The sequence below is a fragment of the Ictalurus furcatus genome, chromosome 3 (genome assembly GCF_023375685.1).
Source record: "Ictalurus furcatus strain D&B chromosome 3, Billie_1.0, whole genome shotgun sequence".
Classification (NCBI taxonomy): domain Eukaryota; kingdom Metazoa; phylum Chordata; class Actinopteri; order Siluriformes; family Ictaluridae; genus Ictalurus; species Ictalurus furcatus.
Window position 1 is genome coordinate 24,064,360 of NC_071257.1, and position 19,652 is coordinate 24,084,011.

The 19,652-nt window shown below is 39.2% G+C and overlaps 2 protein-coding genes across 4 annotated transcripts in view; both read left to right on the forward strand.

The window, feature by feature from the left end:
- Positions 1 to 7,584, forward strand: part of srfb (serum response factor b) — a 38,982-nt gene extending 31,398 nt beyond the window's left edge. The window contains exons 6-8 of one of the 3 annotated variants that reach the window (XM_053621653.1): positions 2,773 to 2,970; positions 3,494 to 3,570; positions 4,943 to 7,584. In XM_053621653.1, coding sequence (XP_053477628.1) covers positions 2,773 to 2,970; positions 3,494 to 3,570; positions 4,943 to 5,038 — 371 coding nt within the window. In that variant the 3' untranslated portion in view covers positions 5,039 to 7,584. Of the gene's footprint in view, positions 1 to 2,772; positions 2,971 to 3,493; positions 3,596 to 4,942 lie in introns of all 3 variants that reach the window. The other 2 variants (XM_053621655.1, XM_053621654.1) reach the window with 2 other exon arrangements.
- Positions 7,585 to 10,097: 2,513 nt separating this feature from the next.
- Positions 10,098 to 18,899, forward strand: tmem254 (transmembrane protein 254). Its single transcript, XM_053621656.1, has 4 exons — positions 10,098 to 10,299; positions 14,931 to 15,034; positions 15,129 to 15,188; positions 16,809 to 18,899. The coding sequence occupies exons 1-4, from the start codon at positions 10,213 to 10,215 to the stop codon at positions 16,930 to 16,932; spliced, it is 375 nt and encodes a 124-aa protein (XP_053477631.1). The 5' UTR covers positions 10,098 to 10,212; the 3' UTR covers positions 16,933 to 18,899.
- Positions 18,900 to 19,652: the final 753 nt, after the last annotated feature.

The following is a 19,652-nucleotide window of genomic DNA, read 5'->3' on the forward strand; positions in this document are numbered from 1 at the left end:
CCAATTCCCCAAATCTATGAAACTGCATTCATAATGGGGTTCAGCTGGACTAGACACAACCAGGCCTGATTACTGCAAACCCTGTTCAATCAAATCAACACTTAAATAGAACTTTTTCAACAGCATGAAGTTGGTTAAAAGGTCTTACCCAGTAACACACTATGCCAAAGTTGAAAGAAATTCTAGAAATGATGAGGAAGAAGGTGATAGAAATACATCAGTCTGGGAAGGGTTACAAAGCTATTTCAAAGGCTCTGTGACTCCGGCACAGTAGTGAACCTTCTCAGAAGTGGCAGACCTTCCAAAATTCCTCCAAGAGCACAGCAACAACTCATCCAGAAAGTCACAAAAGAGCCAAGGACAACAAAGGATCTACAGGCCTCTCTTGCATCAATAAAGGTCACTGTTCATGACTCCACTATCAGAAAGACACTGGGCAAAAATGGCACCATGGAAGAGTGGCGAGGCGAAAACCACTACTCATCTGAATTTTGACAAAACACACCTTGATCCTCAAACCTTTTGGGAGAATGTTCTGTGGACTGATGAGTCGAAAGTGGAACTGTTTAGAAGACAGAGGTCCTGTTATATCTGGTATAAACCAAACATGAATTCCACAAAAAGATCATCATAGCTACGGTCAAGCATGGTGGTGGAAGTGTGATGGTGTGGGGATGCTTTGCTGCTTCATGGCCTGGGCAACTTGCAATAATTGAGGGAAACACAAATTCTGCTCTCTATAAGAAAATCCTAAAGGAGAATGTCTGGTCTTCAGTCCATAAGTTCAAACTAAAGCAGAACTGGCTTGAGCAACAAGACAATGATCCAAAGCATAGGAGTAAATCCTAGTCCTGGAAGCAAGTGAAAGACTGATCTCCAGTTATTGGAAGAGTTTGGTTGCAGTTATTTCTGCTTAAGGTGGCAAATATGTCGGTTAAGGAACCCGTTTAACAAACACGGTGGTAAGAAGAGTCAGTCTGCCTAAAAATGTCTCAAACCTTGCTAGCGGAGTGTAATTTTATCAAGATTAGTTTAGTTTTTGTATAGTTGCATGCCATGGTGAAACTGGCATAAGCCCAATCGATTTAGTCAGTATCTGATTAAACTATTGCCATAGTAATATTAATGACAAGAAATTTAGTCAACAGAACAAAACTGACTTCAGCAGAGATTCCTTCCCCATACATGTAAGCATTAACAGAGAATAAATAGTCTAATAAAGAGACTATGCTGAGGCTTGTTTGAATGTTGTGAGGGACTGTTTTACCTCAGGCAGTGAGACAGACTGATGTGGGTGATGATAATCAAAGTTACTCATTTCCCAATGTAAACGTGTAATTCTTTAAAACTTTGTGGTAATGTTTTCTAACTAGATTAGGTGTAGAGGTGGACAAATCTTTCAGTGGAATGAAATCTTTAAATGAGATTTTTCCTTTCATTTTTGTAGGGTAAACACATTTTAAAATGCTGTAACTTTGTGGTTGAGAGATTTAAAAAAAAAAAAAAAAAAAAAAAAAAACACCACCTTTTCAGATCAGGAAAGTATGTCATTCTCAGAACTGTATATAATATTTATAATACAAAATACACAATGTCCAAATTTGACCATAGCTGTGTCTCAAATGAGGTACTTGACACTATGCGCTGTACTCTACGGTCTCGTGTGATTTGGGATGCACCTTGTGTGAAGGGTTTTCCCAAGCCCCCAGACACAAAATGAATTTAGTGTCTAGCACAAAAGTGTTGTTAAATTAGCTGAATAATTGTGATTATGCAGCTCTACATATAAATTAAGCTTGGGCAGAATTGTTGCTAAAAATAGTGACGCTATTAGTATAATTACTTTTTAGCAGCAGGGTGGTGGTGCTGGTAGAACAAGCAGCTTGTATATCCTGTGTTTGACCAGCTTCTTTTGATGATTATTTGTAATAAGGATGTGTCCCTGTTCAGACCCGGTATTAACATCAGTCACAGGCGAGCGGATCAGAAGTGGACGGGGTGAATAGTCGAACGTGTCCAGTGATCCAATCACTCAGACCACTTATAGACACTCAGTCATGTTACATGTGAAGGCTGGGTTCAGACTTATTCCATCCTTCTTGGGTGATTGGTATTGTGTAAAATTTCTTCTCTTGTGATTCAGTGTGGTTATCATGCTTTTCCACATGTCACTTTTCTCTGTAGTGTAGGTAGCATTTATGAAGCTGAGCTTCTACATTGTGGAGTATCTTCCTGCTTGGGTACATTGTAAAAGCAGCTGGTCCAACACTGCCTGGGATGCTGTGTTGTGTCTCGGATTGGGCATGATGCCGTGAGGTGATCTGGCAAGCAGTGCGGTGGCTCATGCTGATGAAATGACTCATACACAGCACCTCTTCCTCCCTGATCATGCTTCACTCCTGTTTCCACCTCTCACATCAAAAAAGCAGAAATACAAAGTGGGGAAAAGCATTGTTAAAAGGAAAGCTAAAAAAAAAACTCAAAAAAAAACTCAAAAAAAGGTGTAGCAAATTAAAATGACAAAATCCAAACACAAATGTTTCAAGGAAATTAAAAGGATTATCCTTTAGAACGTCAGACTGCAGTTTGACACTGTATTATGGGGGTGGTGGATGGTGAAGGGTGAGCATGTGCTCTGTGCAACACTGCCACCTTGTGTCAGAAGATCAAAAGTGCAAGGGGTTGAGTCAGTAGTGACAGTTCTTTATTTCTCTCTCTCTCTCTCTCTCCACCTCCCTTATCTGACTTTTTGCATCCTTTCCATTCTCTTAGCCACAGTCAGTCTCCCTGCTACTATCGTCACATCATCAGTTCCCACTTCTGTAGCAGGTCACATGATGTACCCAAGCCCCCATGCAGTGATGTACGCCTCGGCCCCCACGCTGACCGATGGTGGCTTGGCTGTGCTCAACGCTTTCTCCCAGAGCGCCTCGGCTATGCAGGTGTCCCACGCACAGGCCTCGGATACAGGTGAGCGCGCCCACACACACTGCCTCTGTTATACCACACAGCTGTCAAAAATCCCTATCCACTATACTATATAAATTTTTATATTGGTCTATACTAAATATAATGTAATCTACCTTTATAGATTCTGAAATCTCATTGGCCCGAAGGTATTAATTGATTTTCTATAACAGCCTGACATTCCAAAACAATAAGTGTAACAAGAAATTGTAGTACAGTGTGTTTGTTTAATTGGAACGTTGTGGGTTCAAATACCAATTCTGACAATCTGCCACTAATGAGCCCTCGAGCAAGGCCCTTAACCCTAAACTGCTCACTTGTATAAACTGGATAAATGTAAGTCGCTCTGGATAAGGGCGTCTGCCAAATGCCATTAACAGTATACAGTATTGTTGTACTATAAGAGAAAATCCACTCCGGGGCGGTAACTGTAATGTCGCTATAACGGCACACCCAATAATTTTTTATGCTTTATATTATACACTGATAAAAGCTTCCATTTCTATTTAATTGTGTGTCAACTCAGGTGCTGTTCCTCAGGTGTTCCTCACAGCGCCCCCTGGCACGGTTCAGATCCCCGTTTCAGCGGTGCAGCTACATCCAGTACGGCAAGATCTCCACTTTACAAGTGAAACTCTTAATATTCTCTCTGCAACAGCATGCCACTGAGTGAACTAACCCACTGCAGAGAGGAGGAGGAGGCTGTTTGTTTGCCTGGACTATCTATTCGCTGATGTTCAGACGTTTCAGGAGCACTGCATGCACTAGCACTATGTCTTTGAAGGCGCTCTTTTTATATGAACACAGAGGCTTGCCAAAGCCGTTTAAAGTGAACTCCAAGAACATGGAATAAAAAATCAAATAGTGTGGACAGACCGTTTGATCTTTTTTAGGTTTTCACTCACAATCCATATAGTGAGGTTTTTCATTTATAAAACTCAAACGTTGAGCACAAAAAGTATCCAATATACAAATATTTAAAATCTAAACACATGACATGACACTGATTCATGGCCACATGGTTTACATGCCCAAAATATTTCAGACTGCTAAAGTAAGCAGTTTTGTGTTTCTGGCACAGGTTTTATGCCGAATGCCCTTCTTGATGCAACCCAACCTATTTTCTGGGCTTGGGACCAGCACTGAGTGAACTGACTCATGCAACCCTGACTGGGAATCAAACCCAGGCCATGGCGGTGAGAGCACCGCATGCTAGCCACTAGTCCTGCTGAATTAAGAAAAGTAATCTGTGATAAGAGCATATGTTCAGCGCAAGCTGTTCCATAGTCTGTACGTTACTGCGAAAGTATAGCCACCCTTATAGATCAGCTGTGAGCATGCTCCAGCCAAAAGTTATTCAGGCTCTGGGAGCGGATCAGTAATATAGGCAAGCCGTACACCATTAAAAGCTTAAGTTGGATGTTGTAATAGACAGGGAGCCAGTAAAAAGACGTGTCGATCTAGGTGATGGGATCCTTTTCCTCCACCAGTCTAGCTTGTGTTTTGTACTATCAATTGTCCAAATAAGATGAAAGGACGGTATGAAGGGCTTTTTCCGAGTCCTGAAACAAAAGAAAAGGGTTGACAGAAAATTGATTTGTTTGGTCGAATGAAAAATGACTGACACAAAATGGTTAATGTGGTCAAACATTATGCCTTACAGTTTGCTCCGCTACATTTCTTCATAGACTATTATTAGACTTGGGTTTAAATCTAATAAGTTGCGACTTGTATTTATTTAGTTGGGACATGTTCAAACCTGCCTTAATAAAGTTTCTCTAGTTATGTTTGGATGATGATGATTTGATATCCAGATTTAGCAAGGAATAATGAACACAATTTGGTTGAAAAGCTGTAATACATTACTACAAAGCACGTATTATGTAATGGCACAAAAACGCATATTCGGTGGCATGCTGTGAGCTGAAATCCAAGCTGTTACCTGGTTAATCTGCTGATATTTCACTGTTCACAGATGGTGATTGGCCAGCAGTCCAGCGGCAATAACAGCAACCTGACTGAGCTTCAGGTGGTCAATCTGGACACCACACAAAGCACCAAGAGTGATTGATGGGTGCTGCTGACTGAAGGCTTACCAGAGACTTGTATCACTATTTATTGATGCCTTGTTCCATTTCATCCATTTATGCCATCTGAGTGTGTGTGATTGTACAGTTTGTACTGTAAATGTGTGTCCTGACTTCACAAGGACACTGATGAATTGAGAGACAGTAAGTTTTCTCAGTTCTGGTGTGTGTGTGTGTGTGTGTGTGTGTGTGTGTGTGTGTGTGTGTGTGTGTGTGTGTTTTGAAATTTATAGGACTCTAATTCTGACATGCGTTTTTGCATGTTATTTGTATGTGTGTGAATGTACGAGTGTTTGTCAAAGGGAAATGGAAAAACAGCGTTACCCAACTGTTGCGCACGCACACTGCAGCCTCTCACTTTGGCCAAAGATGAATTATTTTTGTCAGTATTTCTGTGTGGATATAGAAATGTGTGCGTGTTTTGAACAGGAGAAAGTTGCAGAGGCGTGAGCTATATCGAGGAAGAGTGATCTCAAGTAAGAATGATCTTAATAGGTGGTGGCTTTTGAAGAAAATCAAAACGGAGCTGTACATATTTTTTATTTGATTATTTTAGCGATAGTGCAATGGCATGTGCTGTAGTTGTGTGTTTTTTTTTTTTTTTTTTTTTTTTTTTTAAAAGATGTTATGTTTTGTATTTTACTTATACAAAAATATTTACCGATTGTAAATTCATGTAATATACATATATTTTATTGATTATATGATAATGGAGAGAGTGAATTTTTGGGCAAGGTCGTTTGTACAAAAAGAAAAACGGGATTAAAAAACTTTCATGATTTCACAAACTTTACTGTATTCTGTAGGCATAATCTGTTATGCATTAGCTTGCTGTCTGTGCTGTAGTACTGTTACTGAAGGCTGTAGCAGACCAGCTGAAAACACTGCACTCTATTAGTATAGAGGACTTTGCATAAGTATTCACCACCCTTTTGACACTTTGACCTTTTCCACACTTTGTAGTGTTACAGCCTGGAACTGAAATGGACCTAATTTGGCTTTTATGTCTTGAATCTACACAAACTAATGCCCACCTTATCTGGTCGCCCTATTATTTGTGTTATAGATAGAGATAGAGCTAGAGTTGTGCCCTATTATTTTCTTTACATAAATAAGTAAATTTCCCTCAATTTGGTCATTTGCCAATTTCCCAGCCAACAGCTAACTCGCACAACAGCAGGACGGTGAGATAAAGCAGGAGACAAGTGAAGGCATCCGCTGCATCTTTTCAAACTGTTGCCCATCCTGCATCGCAGGGCAGCATAACGCATCTAGGAGAAAGCACTAACTGCCATCTTCTCAGACCCCCAGTTGATAAGTGTTGCTCAGATTGGCAACAAAAAAAAGTAGTCAATTTTTGTGTGTAGATGATATCTAACCCCTAATTTAGCCTAGTTCAGTTCCAGGTTGTAATAGTGCAAAAAAAAAAAAATGGTTCAAGGGGGTGAATACCTGATGTAAGGCGCTGTAAGTGTTCACCACACTCGGAACTGAGAATGTCAGATTTAAATAGAGGATATGAAATGGAACTGCCCAGTTGTTCTCTCTGATGTTTGAACCTTATTGGAAAAAGGTATAGTATACATGGTGTAATGGTATATTTTTAATAACACTAAAGCCTTTTGAAATTTAGCATCAAACTTATGCAGATTTTCAGAACTTCAGGTGACTGGCAAATGATCATGTAAGGAGAACAACCTGAACTCTTGATTCTGAAGTCACTCTGTTTATGCTTAAGGGCTCAGTCGACTGTTAATCCGTCAAACAGTGAATTTACAATGCAAGCGGATTTATCGAGCTATGTTAACCAGCAACTACCACCATGAAACCTGCGAAAATCACAGCCTCGCCTCCTTTTTGCTCAATCTCAGTTTTACTTCAGTCACTGGTTCTGAACCAGGCCTCAGTGTGCGAGTTTGGACTGGTTCAACATAGACAGGTTGGTTTATTTTTTTTGTTTTTGTTTGTTTTTTTCCTCCCCTCCTTCCTGATTTTGACACACTGATTTCTCATTTTACCAAATGACAAAGTATGATCATGCTGCAGCTCACACACGTTGCCCTTATGCCTTTTTGTAGAAATGCTGTATTTTGGAATAGTATTGTACACGTTTATTTATATCTGCTTTTTGTTCTTTGTTTTTCTTTGTTTGTTTTTTGTGGGAATGGCTTTCTGTTCTTGGTTGATGCGGCTTTCGGTTTTGTATTCCGTGCCCAGTTTAGCATTTGGTGGCATGAAGTTGTACATGGTTCTCTTCAAGCCGAACACTGTTTCTCCTACACTCTGTTTTCTCCTATAGAAAATGTGAAATCTTTCACTGAAATCTTTGTTTGATACATTTTTAGATGTTTGTTTTATAGATATGAAGTGGTGTGCAAAACAGACTGAACACTGGTTCCTTTATTGTTTAGAATTTTAAGGTTTTGCTTGCTTTTCCATTTATTATTATTATTTTCTTCTGTTTTGGAAATCTTCATGTAATGGCAAGTGTACAGAAAGTTTTGTAATAAAAAAAAAAAAATTCTCTTGATTTCTTTTCCCTTTTTTTGTAAAAGGTGCAGAGTAATGAACATGCGGCCCATCATTTAAGATTATATCTTGCAAATTCTCTTTTTTTTTTTTTTTTTTTTTCCTTCCAAAGATGAACTGACAAACCAACCTCATTATGTCAAATAGTTGATAGATCAACTGAATGCTGTTACTTTTATTTGCAAAAATATTGGAACATGTGGCTGACCGTTGCTTGTCATGTTTGTGCAATGGTGCTGATCAATTTCCCTCTTTTCTAAGCTTCAAATGATGTGCATTTCTCCCAAAGACAGCTCTCTCATTCATGTTGGTCGATCCTTTTTAACAACAAATGTAGTCTTCATGGGTGAAACCCAGGGCTCAAACCTAGGATAGACATTCAGAGCTATTAACTCTACACAATCAACTAATTTAACAGGGCACACTTGGACAACAAGAAACACCTTTCAGTTACATGTTCCAATATTTTTTGATCACTTGGAGAAAATGGGTAAGTTCAAGCATAAGGTGCCATGTTCTACGTTTAACACACCTAGATGTATATCTTAGGAAATGAAAGCTGAAATTCTGATCCATCATCTCCTTCATATTTTGAACTTGAACCCATATGTCTTAAATCTATCGCAAACTCAGAAGGATTGGCCTTACTGCTCCAGTACTTTTGAAGGGGACTGTATATCTATTTAGTATATACAATTGTTGAAAATATACATTAAATTCATTTTAAGAAGAACTGACATGAGCTTAGATCTCCTAACAGTATAAATGTCCTTAGTGTCCCCTGTCTTGTCTTTCTGCTCCAACGTTTTTCCAACATGTGCTATATGGCCAAATCCATATGTAGTTCTTCCCCAAATTGTTGCCAGAAAGTTGGAAGCACACAAGTGTATGGGATGTCTTTCTATTCTATAGCAATACAATTTCAATCATTGAGTCGTATGAAAGGGCAACATCCTATGCATTTCTTAATCATATAGATACAGGTCTAAATTCAATGCAGTAAATATGCCCGCATTTTCATTTTAGTTGTACAGTGGAGTGTGGTGGATGATAAGCTGTGGGTCTAGTGTAAATTCTAGATATTACTGGTGTAGTGTTAACATGTTTTGTTTAACTACAACCCCTGGCAAAAACGATGGAATCGTCACTCTTTGCTCTGTGGCAAGATGCAGATGATTCTATCAACCTATTTTCTATCGATGGAATGAGAAGTGTGTCCATAATTTCAGTATACACCTGTGCATTAACTATTGAGGTCTCTCCTGGTCCTTTACCTGACATGCAACCCCATATCATAAATGAGTGGGGAAAATTTGATTGTTTTCTTCAGGCAGTCATCTTTATGTTTCATTAGAACTGCACCAGACAAGTTCCCGCATCATCTCCTTGGCCAATGCAGATTCGTGATTTCATCACTGAATATCACTTTCTTCCAATCATCCACACTCCAGGATTGCTTCTCTTTAGCCCACTGTAACCTTGTTTTCTTCTGTTTAGGTGGTAGATCTGATTAGAGCTGATAATTTGTTTTTCATTTGTTTTGTTGTGCATTTTCTATTTTCGAGGCATATTACTTTTGTTTTCTATCCTAACGATTTGCAGCCTTCCTTGGTCTACCCGTATGTTTTCCTTTTATACCCTTCCCATTTTGTTTATACTTGCACCAGTTTTTAGACACAGCTGAGAACAACCAACATCTTTGGCCACACTCTGTTTTGGATTTCCGTCTGGAAGGAGTTTTATAATCCTTTCCATTGTTTCTATTGACAACTCTCTTGTTGGGGCCATGTTTCCTTTCAAAAAGTCCAAGGTTAAGGTATGTAAGCACTCTTGTAATGCCAGTAAGCACTTTCTTTTAACTGAAGACTAATTTGGACCAATGGACCAAATGAAACAAGGCATCGGACTGTATTTGGCCCTTGGACCTTTGACACCTGTACTGTAAATTGTTACTGCTCAGTCAAATAATGTTTTTAATGTTTTAAATGTAGTGTTCAGTATTTAATAATAATGAGTGGTTCTACCAAAAAAAAGCATGAATATTAGACAACAGGAAAAATCTGAAGTGTCTATATATTTACTCTTAGGATCTGCTGGAAAAAAAATTAGAAACCATCCGAAATTCTAATAGTTTCCACTAAACCTACCTTTACAAACCATCAGTTAACCATTAAAACCATTACTGGTCCTTCATGGTATCGACTAGCCATAACATGTCACCAGTAGAAGGCAACAAATTATCAGTAAAGACCTACAGCGACCATTGCAGTTTCCAGTAGTAATAATAATAATAATAATAATAATACAATTTCCATTATAACCATTACAAATTCTGAGGGTTTCTGTTGGGTTTTTACCCCCAGCAGGGATCCTATTAATATTGAAATTATCCTACGTTTGTAAATTGGAACGTGATTGTCGGTTATACTTAGTGTTACACTTGCATCCAATACAGACTCGTATTTTCTATTACTTAAACGCACATATAACAAATTTGAGACTTTTATTTTGAAAGCGTCGTTTCCGGTTGCTGTTAAAGAGACCGCTTTACACCACAGTAGCTCTGTTTGTCAAGCTGTCGGAGTGTGTTTCAGACTTTATACTGGGGGAAACTTGAACGTGTTACAAAATGGCTAAAAGTGATGGCAGTTCATATTTCAGGAGGTCCAGTCTGTTCTGGATAGTAACTGTAACTCTGTCCATGGGCTACTACACAGTAAGTAAGGTTTCATTACCAGGAATACAAGTTAAAAGTCTGTGCAATACTTAATACATCCATACATTATAATAAGTGGCTCTGACTCATGGGAATTATTCATTTTCTATTTATCAGTAGCTAATATTAACGCCAATAGGTAAAATAATAAGTGTAATGCCGAAATATAATTGTAGTTCAGGATGTGACGTGGCAGGTTTCGGGATGGTATAGTTTGCCGGGTTTTGTGAAGTGTGTAATTGTAGTAACGTAGTGTGGCGGTTGTGTGGAGTAAAGGTGAAGAGTGTTTTATCACATTTCAGATAAAAAGCATGTTGAGTATGTGTGTGTGAAGGATTTAATCTGCTTTACGGGACAAAGTCTAGCTGTGCTGCAGGTTTATAGTCCTACATTGTTCATGTGTGTAAGTTATATAACGTTACTCTGGCTAACAGTGAAAACAAAACCCCTGAATGGCAGCTTTAGTGAAATAATAGGCAGCAGTGGATGAATAGTAGTTCTTGTGTGTGTGTGTGTGTCTGGCGGGGGGGGGGGGGGTATAGGGCTTAGAACAGAAATTCAGATGGTAGAGACCCACAGGGATCATTACAGTTTCCATTAAAACCATTACAAACTCTATGAGGGTTTCTATTATTTATTTATTTATTTTCCAGCAGGGACTTCTTTTGCTGTGTCCCGATTCGTCCTAGATAGTATCCCAGGTTACAATCAGTGTTTCCCAAATCACAGTATGTTGAAATGAGTGTCCCAAAGCTACACGGATGGTCTACTATTTCTGGTAGAAATGTCCAATTGTGTATACGTGGAAAATTTTTTTTCTTTTTTCTTTTTCCCCCTAGCACTGGGCGTTATTGGGGATTTTGCATACTTGCAATCACTTCTAAATTCTGCCCATTTCTGAAATCCTGCCTATTTGTGGCATAAGCTCCTCCCACCTGGAGGTGAGTAGTTCATCCTCCTCCTCCTCCTCCTCCTCCTCCCACCTGGAAGTGAGTAGTGCCTCCTCCTCCCACCCGGAGGTGAGTAGTTCCTCCTCCTCCTCCCACCCGGAGGTGAGTAGTGCCTCCTCCTCCTCCCACCCGGAGGTGAGTAGTGCCGCCTCCTCCTCCCACCTGGAGGTGAGTAGTGCCGCCTCCTCCTCCCACCTGGAGGTGAGTAGTGCCGCCTCCTCCTCCCACCTGGAGGTGAGTAGTGCCGCCTCCTCCTCTTCCTCCCACCCGGAGGTGAGTAGTGCCTCCTCCTCCTCCCACCCGGAGGTGAGTAGTGCCGCCTCCTCCTCCTCCCACCCGGAGGTGAGTAGTGCCGCCTCCTCCTCCTCCCACCCAGAGGTGAGTAGTGCCGCCTCCTCCTCCTCCCACCAGGAGGTGAGTAGTGCCGCCTCCTCCTCCTCCCACCAGGAGGTGAGTAGTGCCGCCTCCTCTTCCTCCCACCAGGAGGTGAGTAGTGCCACCTCCTCTTCCTCCCACCAGGAGGTGAGTAGTGCCGCCTCCTCTTCCTCCCACTTGGAATTCAACCTGCAAGCATGGCAGATGAGTGTAAAACATTTAGAGAGGTGGAAAAATAAACCAAGGGAATGGTAAATTAAATTATATAGTATTTAATTATATAAGGAATAATGATGAAATGCACTGAAGTGTGTTTACGGTGATGACAGTGTGCGTAACTAGGCAACAACGTTCTCTTCCGTTACAGGACATGGTAGTATGGCCCACTACTTGCATACTTTAAAATAAATAAATAAATAAATTTGCTACATACTTTTAGTGCATAGCATAAGTAGGCGAATTGGGATGCAGCATTTGATTTTGCACTGAACCTGCGTCCCATAATTAAGTGCTAGCAAATGGTTAGGTTCATTGGTCTGGACGGGTTCATGTAGTGCATTTCACCTAAAATTTTCATGACCATAAAACCTGTTTTACATGAAACGCAGCCAGCATCGCGGGCCTTGGAGCATTTATTTCTGTGTTTTAGTAAATTCTATGCAAATGCACTTGCTGGCCACTTTAATAGAAACACCTGTATCCCTGCTCATTAATGCAATTATCCAATCAGCCAGTTCTGTGACAGCAGAATATTTTGTGCAGTGCATAAAATCACACAGATATAGGACAAGAACTTCAGCTAATGTTCACATCAAACATCAGAAAGGGGATCAAATGTGATCTGTTACACTGATCATGTCATTGTTGTATGTGCCAGATGGGTTGTTTGAGTATTTCAGAAAATGCTTATCTGGGCTTTTTCATATGCAACAATCTCTGGAGTCTTTCTTACCATCTGTAGACTGTGCTCAAGCAGATACAGTGCCAAAGCTTCAACTTTCACACAATTACTGCCTTCAGTACCATCATGCTTACAATCTTGTAGCTCGCGTACTGGCTGAGCTGAGCCTCAACAGGTGTTGTTCTCTTTGTGATCACTCCCGGGAACAGTCCCCCCAGATCACTGTTTCTAATGGCTAAACACAGAACAGTTGTGATTGTATAATTACTGTGTTCAGGAAGGAGATTCTGGCTGCACCTGCTGAATGTTTTCTTTCTTTTTAATGTTAAACATGTGCGAGTAAGTACAGTTGGGAATGATGTATGAGAAAACCCGTGGTTCGCATTACTGCTATATAATGGACCAGTCTATTCTGTTCAGTTCAGGCTTATATTTACATTATTTCAGGCAAAGAAATGATCCTGAACAGAGCCGTGGTTTCAACAGAGTGCTCGTTTGGGAAGAAGGAAGTTGAGTTGAGGCAGTTGAAGGCTCTAAAAAAGACAAACTACCCCTTTTTAATATCTAGAGAGTAGGCCATTTTAGTTTGAATTTTAATGACAAGTTGGCTACAAACTTTTCAGGTTGGATTTAAAACTCAAAAACTTTAAACATCATTTAACATGAAACATTTATAGCCAATGTCTCTCTTCTATGACTTGCATTATAATTTAAACTAAAATGGCCTAGCCTACAGCTATTAAAGCAGTAGTTTGTCATTTTTAGGGCCCTGCAACAGCGATAGCTAACAATATGACAAGCAATTGTATCTTAAATATTAACCAGCAGTAATGGCTGGCTGATATTAGATGGAAGGGTTAAAATCTAATATGTTTCAGTTCCTTGAGAACGAAGCTATTAAATTTGAGCAATGCATTATATCACAGAGTCTCACTGATGTAATAATAAGGATGAAGTGTATAAAGTATTACACACACACATACACTCTTAAAGGCAGATAGCCAGCTGTTTCAAGTCTGTAATGCTCTACTGGCTTCTTGCCGTGTTTGCTCTGAATACCAAACATGGTAAACAGAAAAGTTATAACCCTTGCCGACAACACTAAACCGTTTCTGTTGTGTCCTGTGTGTAATTTGTACACTGATTGTCCAATGTGTGCTTAATCTATTTCTTTTAGTTTCTCTTTCAAAGGTATTATAAAGGAAAATAAGCAATCCACCTTGTTTATGTTCATTACACCTGCAAATGTATTTCACATCAGTTACTACTGATGATGTGTTACAGATGTCTCAGTGAAGCTGGATGGAAAAAAAAAAAAAAAGCCCAAATGTACATCAGACCTAGAGGGTGTTTTTCAATCTGTGTACTCACCTTACACGACTGACACGTATAGGCTTCATGAATCTACAGTCTGCGTTAGAAAGGATTCAGCCCCAGCCTCGCTTCTTCATATCATTGTGTGTTTTTCTTAGGACCGGAAGTGGTGCTATTGCACTTGGTTCCACCAAAAATTCAAAGTAATTGGACATTTGCAAACAGCAAATACACTCATTTGGAATGAAACCTTATATTAATGCATTTTCATTTTTTGAAAGACCGGGGGAGCCATTCATACCAGCCATCTATGTGATCACGACCAAACGGTTAACCGATAATACTTCCTGGAGTTACTACACTTTAACCATTAATATGGCACTCACTTGCTTATATATACAACCCCAATTCTGAAAAAGTTGGGACAGTATGGAAAATGATAATAAAAACAAACAGGAGTGGTTTTTGTAAGTGTACTTTGACTTGTATTTAAACAAACAAACAAAAAAAAAACGTATAAAGACAAGGTATTTGATGTTTTACTTAATCAACTGCATAGTTTTTTTTGTTTTTGTTTTTTTTTTTAAAAGGTAAACGATGATTTTGAAATTGATGCATGCAACATGCTCCAAAAAAGGTGGGACAGGGGCAATTTAGGACTAATAGCGATGTGACAAGCTGAAGAAATACATAATGGATGAACGGGAGAAAATTCCGCTTGCTAAACGTAACCAACTGGTGTCTTCAGCGCCCAAACGCTTAAGTGTTATTAAAAGAAAAGGTGATGTTACACAGTGCTAAATAGTCGACTGTCCCAACTTTTTTTGGAGTGTGTTGCAGTCATCAGATTTGAAATGAGTGTATATTTTCAAAAAGAAATTACATTCAAAAAGTCAAACATCAAATAATGTGTTTTCAGTATAGTACACGGTGAACTGAATTTTCAAATGACTTTTTTTTTTTTTTTTTTTTTTTTTTTGCATTTTCCATACTGTCCCAATTTGTTCGGAATTGCGGTTGTACTTGCATTACATTTATACACTGAGTAGAAGAGTATGATAGTAACTATCATCACATTTTGTGTTTTTCAGTGGGCTGTGTTTTGGCCACAGCAACTCCCGTATGACATTTTGGGTCCACTTGGTGCTCTGACAAATTATCTCGTCAAAGAATACCACAGTTTCATGTACACGGGGTGAGTCTCTCGTCTGTACACATGCTGTTCTTTATCAGACCCTCTGCCTATGAAAACTGTGATCTTATGTGTGTCATGGTTGGGTGTGTTTCAGATGGTGGCTTGCTTGGGCTGTCCATCTGTGTGAAGCTCTGGTGGCACTGAAAGTATGCAGGTAAGCAGTACTGAAAATATGATGGTAAAGGTGGGGGACCTTAGGAGATAAAGGTGTATGGTCTAGGCAAGGAATAAAACATGCTGAGGCATGCTGTTATAGGAAAATAATTAACGACTAGGTGGTGTGGTTAACTGCATGTCCCAATGTGTTTTATTCCTCTTATACTTGCATTAATTGTTACCAGAGTAATGATTATGTATTATATTAGAATGAGCACTATAATATACACCTGTAATTCAGCCAGAACTACTGCTAGAACTGCTATTATAGAAAATTAGTCAGCACTATCTAACCCATCAGAATGAGAAATTCAACAGTGCTGTGGTAGAATTTGTCTTAAACAGATATTATTCGGATTCAGTGGATTTAAGGAAGCATATGTATGTACTGTTTGACTCACTTACAATTTCTTATTTTTTTTTGCTAAATGTGAAAAAACATGAAGATGATGATGATAACCATTAAATTTTAGTTGCTTGCTCCTATATCTAATGAACACGATCATAAAGATCATAATCCTATGTTGTTATACTTTCAGGTCATTTTGTCTATTATTATATTGTATACAACCAACAGCCACTTTAGTAGGAACTCCTGTACATTCCAATCGGCCAACATGGTGGTCGGTGCCAGACAGGCTGGTTTGAGTATTTCAGAAACTGTTGCTGATCTTGGATTTTCACACACAATAGTCTCTAGAGTTACACAGAATGACGTGAAGAACAAAAAGCATCCGATGAGCAGCAGTTCTGTGGACAGAAATATCTCATTGATGAGAGAGGTCAGAGGAGAATGGCCAGACCAGTTTGAGCAGAAAGGAAGGCTATGGTAAGTAGTAAACAAAAACACACAAAAAACAGCTTTTGCAAACGTGGTGAGAAGAAAAGCATCTCAGAAGGCACAACATGTCAATCCTTGATGTGGATGGCCTCCAACAGCAAAATTCCACTCCAGTCAGCCAAGAACAGGAATCTGAGACTAAAGTAGGCACAGGCTCACCAAAACTGGACAGTTTAAGATTTGAAAAATGTCACTTGATGTTACCATAGCCTTTATGTGAGCTTGAACCAGTTTGGGCATTCTCTCCTGATCTCTAATCAAAAAGGCATTTCTGCCCGCAGAACTGCAGCTTACTGGATGCTTTTAATTTTTATTTATTTATTTATTTATTTATTTATTTATTTATTTTGCACCATTCTGGGTAAACTCTAGAGACTCTTGTGCATGAAAATCCCAGGAGATCAGCAGTTTCTGAAATACTCGAACCAGCCCATCTGACACCAATATCCATTCCACTGACATCACATTTTTCCCATTCTGAGGTTTGATATGAACATTAGCTGAAGACCTGTATCTACATGATTTTATGCATTGCATTGCTGCCACAAAATAGGCCGATGTTCCTGTTAAAGTGGACAAAGTGTATAAAGATGATTTTTCTTAAACAGGACACAGTACATATCCAAGCTGAATGTTAATCTGAAACTGGAGCAGATTCTTTTTAAATTGTCTGCCACACGGAGGCAGTGGAGTGCCACATTATCTTCTGGTGTTCCAGCATTTTCACATCACTGTAACTCCTAACCATTGTTTTTGTGTCTGTCTCACTCTCTGCAGTGATAAAGGCATCGACAGTCCATCAACACGGCTCCTGTGGTTTGTTCAGACTCTTTTGTTTGGCTTTGCATCACTGGGTTTGCTCCTCAAATACAAGGCAGGCGGTCGTGCCAAACGGCACTAAGCAGCTGCAGACCTGCACTGGTCTGAAATACAACACTATTTTCCAATGGATAAATCAGGATTAGAGCCTTTTAATCAAATACAAACATGTGGACCATATTTCAAAAACAGATCAATCTGATGTAGAACATGGCTACACAGCTCTGTGAAACAGGACCTGATATGATGGTGAGAATTCTGGACAGTAACACAACCTCTTACAGCAACATTCCTTACAAGAATAATATTTTTTTTAAAAGGAAGACTTGAATAATAACCACCATATATAAGCTAGAACGACTAGCTTCATGTAGCTGCTCTTCCCAGTTGCAGACCCAGTCTCAGAGCCTTCAAAATGTGCCTTCCACTCATACCCAGTTTTCAGGGTTTAATCATTTGTTGATATGTACACATAATGGTACATGTCATTGTCCATAACTGACTGTGACTTGGAGTTTACGCTCTCATTTGGTGGGAGTTTCATCATTTTCGTTTGGCAGTTAGCAATTTCACAGAGACATGATTCACAGACTATAAACTATGCCTTCACCCACACAGATTATTGGTGCTGTCAAAGATTAGAGAACGGGCCACCTGAATGAAAAATGGGATATGTCAAACATCGGGATAAAATTGGCAAACATGAGTAGGAAGTTGTTTTAAAATTGTACTGAGCACAATTGCTTCAAATGCCTTTGTGTTATCAGACAAGCTTGAACACAATGACAGTCAGCCACACTGACATGAAAAGGTTTCTATCTCTAATCTGCTGTTATATAATTTTACCCGTGATCAACTCTTTACTGAAAAGAAAAAAGTTTTATATCAGACAATTGATACTTAGTTTAGTATTTAATTAACATCTGTTATTAAAGTAAGTTGTTAAGCAGCCCTTTTGATAAGAACTCCTTCTTGTGTTTACTCTGTTATGTAGGTCAGCTTCTTCCAAGAAGTCCAATATTAAACTGGCTGAGGCTGGTCTTAACTGGACTGTTTTCCAAAATGCCCTCAATTACTCATAGAACTGAATTTGCGTCACCTTCAGAGTGAACAATCAGACAAACGTTTGTTTAAACATTTAAAAAACAAAATGCAAACTATTTGGTGCATTTTCATGTTAGATTAGCTGCCGAATCTGAGTCACATAGTCCAGCCTACATCACAACAGGGCACAAGTCTGACATCTGCTATTAATCACAGCACAGTGGCTAGAGTGAAACATAAACATAAGGTTACAGGTTTTACTGATGTGTGATACACAGTATTCTTTGCATTGAAGAAGAATTGAACTTACTGAATATGTTTATTTGAAGAATGAATGAATTAAATGAGATTTATTTAATTTTTATTTTAGAGCTCGTATGCTGTGGATTTTTAATGATATCAACTGTTCTAATTATTACTCATGTGGTGTGATTTTTTTTTTTTAATTAAAGCAGTGATTTAACAAGTAGTCTTGGCATTTTAATGTTTATGACTGTCATAAGCTGAAAGTAACTTTTGTTACATAACTATCCAAAAACTTGATCAAAGCCTGACATTCCTTGTGTGAGGAAAGCACACTTGGATAGCAAGGTTTTAGACCTCTTTAGGCTGACTGACTGACTTTTTAACCAGTCCATTTGTTAAACTGGTTTCCTACCCCCAATTGGCTAGAATTCAGCCACAGCAACATCTCATGGGATTTCCCAGACCTCCACACATATCTTGTAGCATTTGCATGACAGGAAACTGAACATCATTCTTAGATTTAGAATATGACCTGTGGGCCTAGCATATAAACTATTTTGTTTTGTAATTTATTCAGTGAAAAATGTATTAATCTATCTATTCATAAAAGTAACTAAAATGGTGTACCAACTGTTTAATTTCTTTGCAGAATCAAGGTCGAGTGTTCCAGCCTTGATTTTTGAAAAACATTGAGTTTTGCTATTAGCTTTAAGCCATACTTACTGAATGTGAGCCATCAATAAGCTTAACCCTGCTCATTTTTCTGCAAGGTTGAGAGCTTACCACATTCCTCTCTGCTTCAGCCTTGCTAAATCAGCTAGCTTTAACAATAATGAATTTAAAAGCATTAGTTGGGCTTATTGCCAAGTATCATTTAGACTTATCTTGACGTCAGTTGGCATTTCACGAGAGAAAAGCAAATGACCTTTTAGAGACTCGCATGAATGCATGAATATTTTCATGCACTTTCTCAGTTAACACAGATAAGCCAGGCACGTTTGCATCGCATATGATGACGAAGATAATAGCTCTCTTACTCCAAATCTTCAACTCTGAGAAGACTACAGTAACTAGTCTGTTCTGCTATTTTAGGATGTCTCATATCCTGGTCCTTGGTTGTGGATCTATGGGACGGAATGACCTTAGCTAATGGACTTAAAAGATTAGCCTGCACTAATCACCTCTCTCTCCAAGCACTCCCTCCAGTCTTTACTGAAGAGCGTGCAGTCCTTGCTGCACCACTTTCGTTCCACGATCCATCTTAACACGCGTCTCCCTCTGCAGCAGGTTTTAACATAGACCATTTATTTGTGTGATGTGGCTGAGAGCTAATGTTCACACACCAGGATAGGAGACAAACTGTGTTTAACAGTTCGAGTGATGGATGGAAGAGCTAATGACAGCTCATGGAGGTTGGCGGCGTGTCGTTCACTCTGCATATCACACAGTATTAAAAGGTCATCATGGAGTGAGTTACAGTCATAAGCCTTATTAACAAGGATGAAATACACA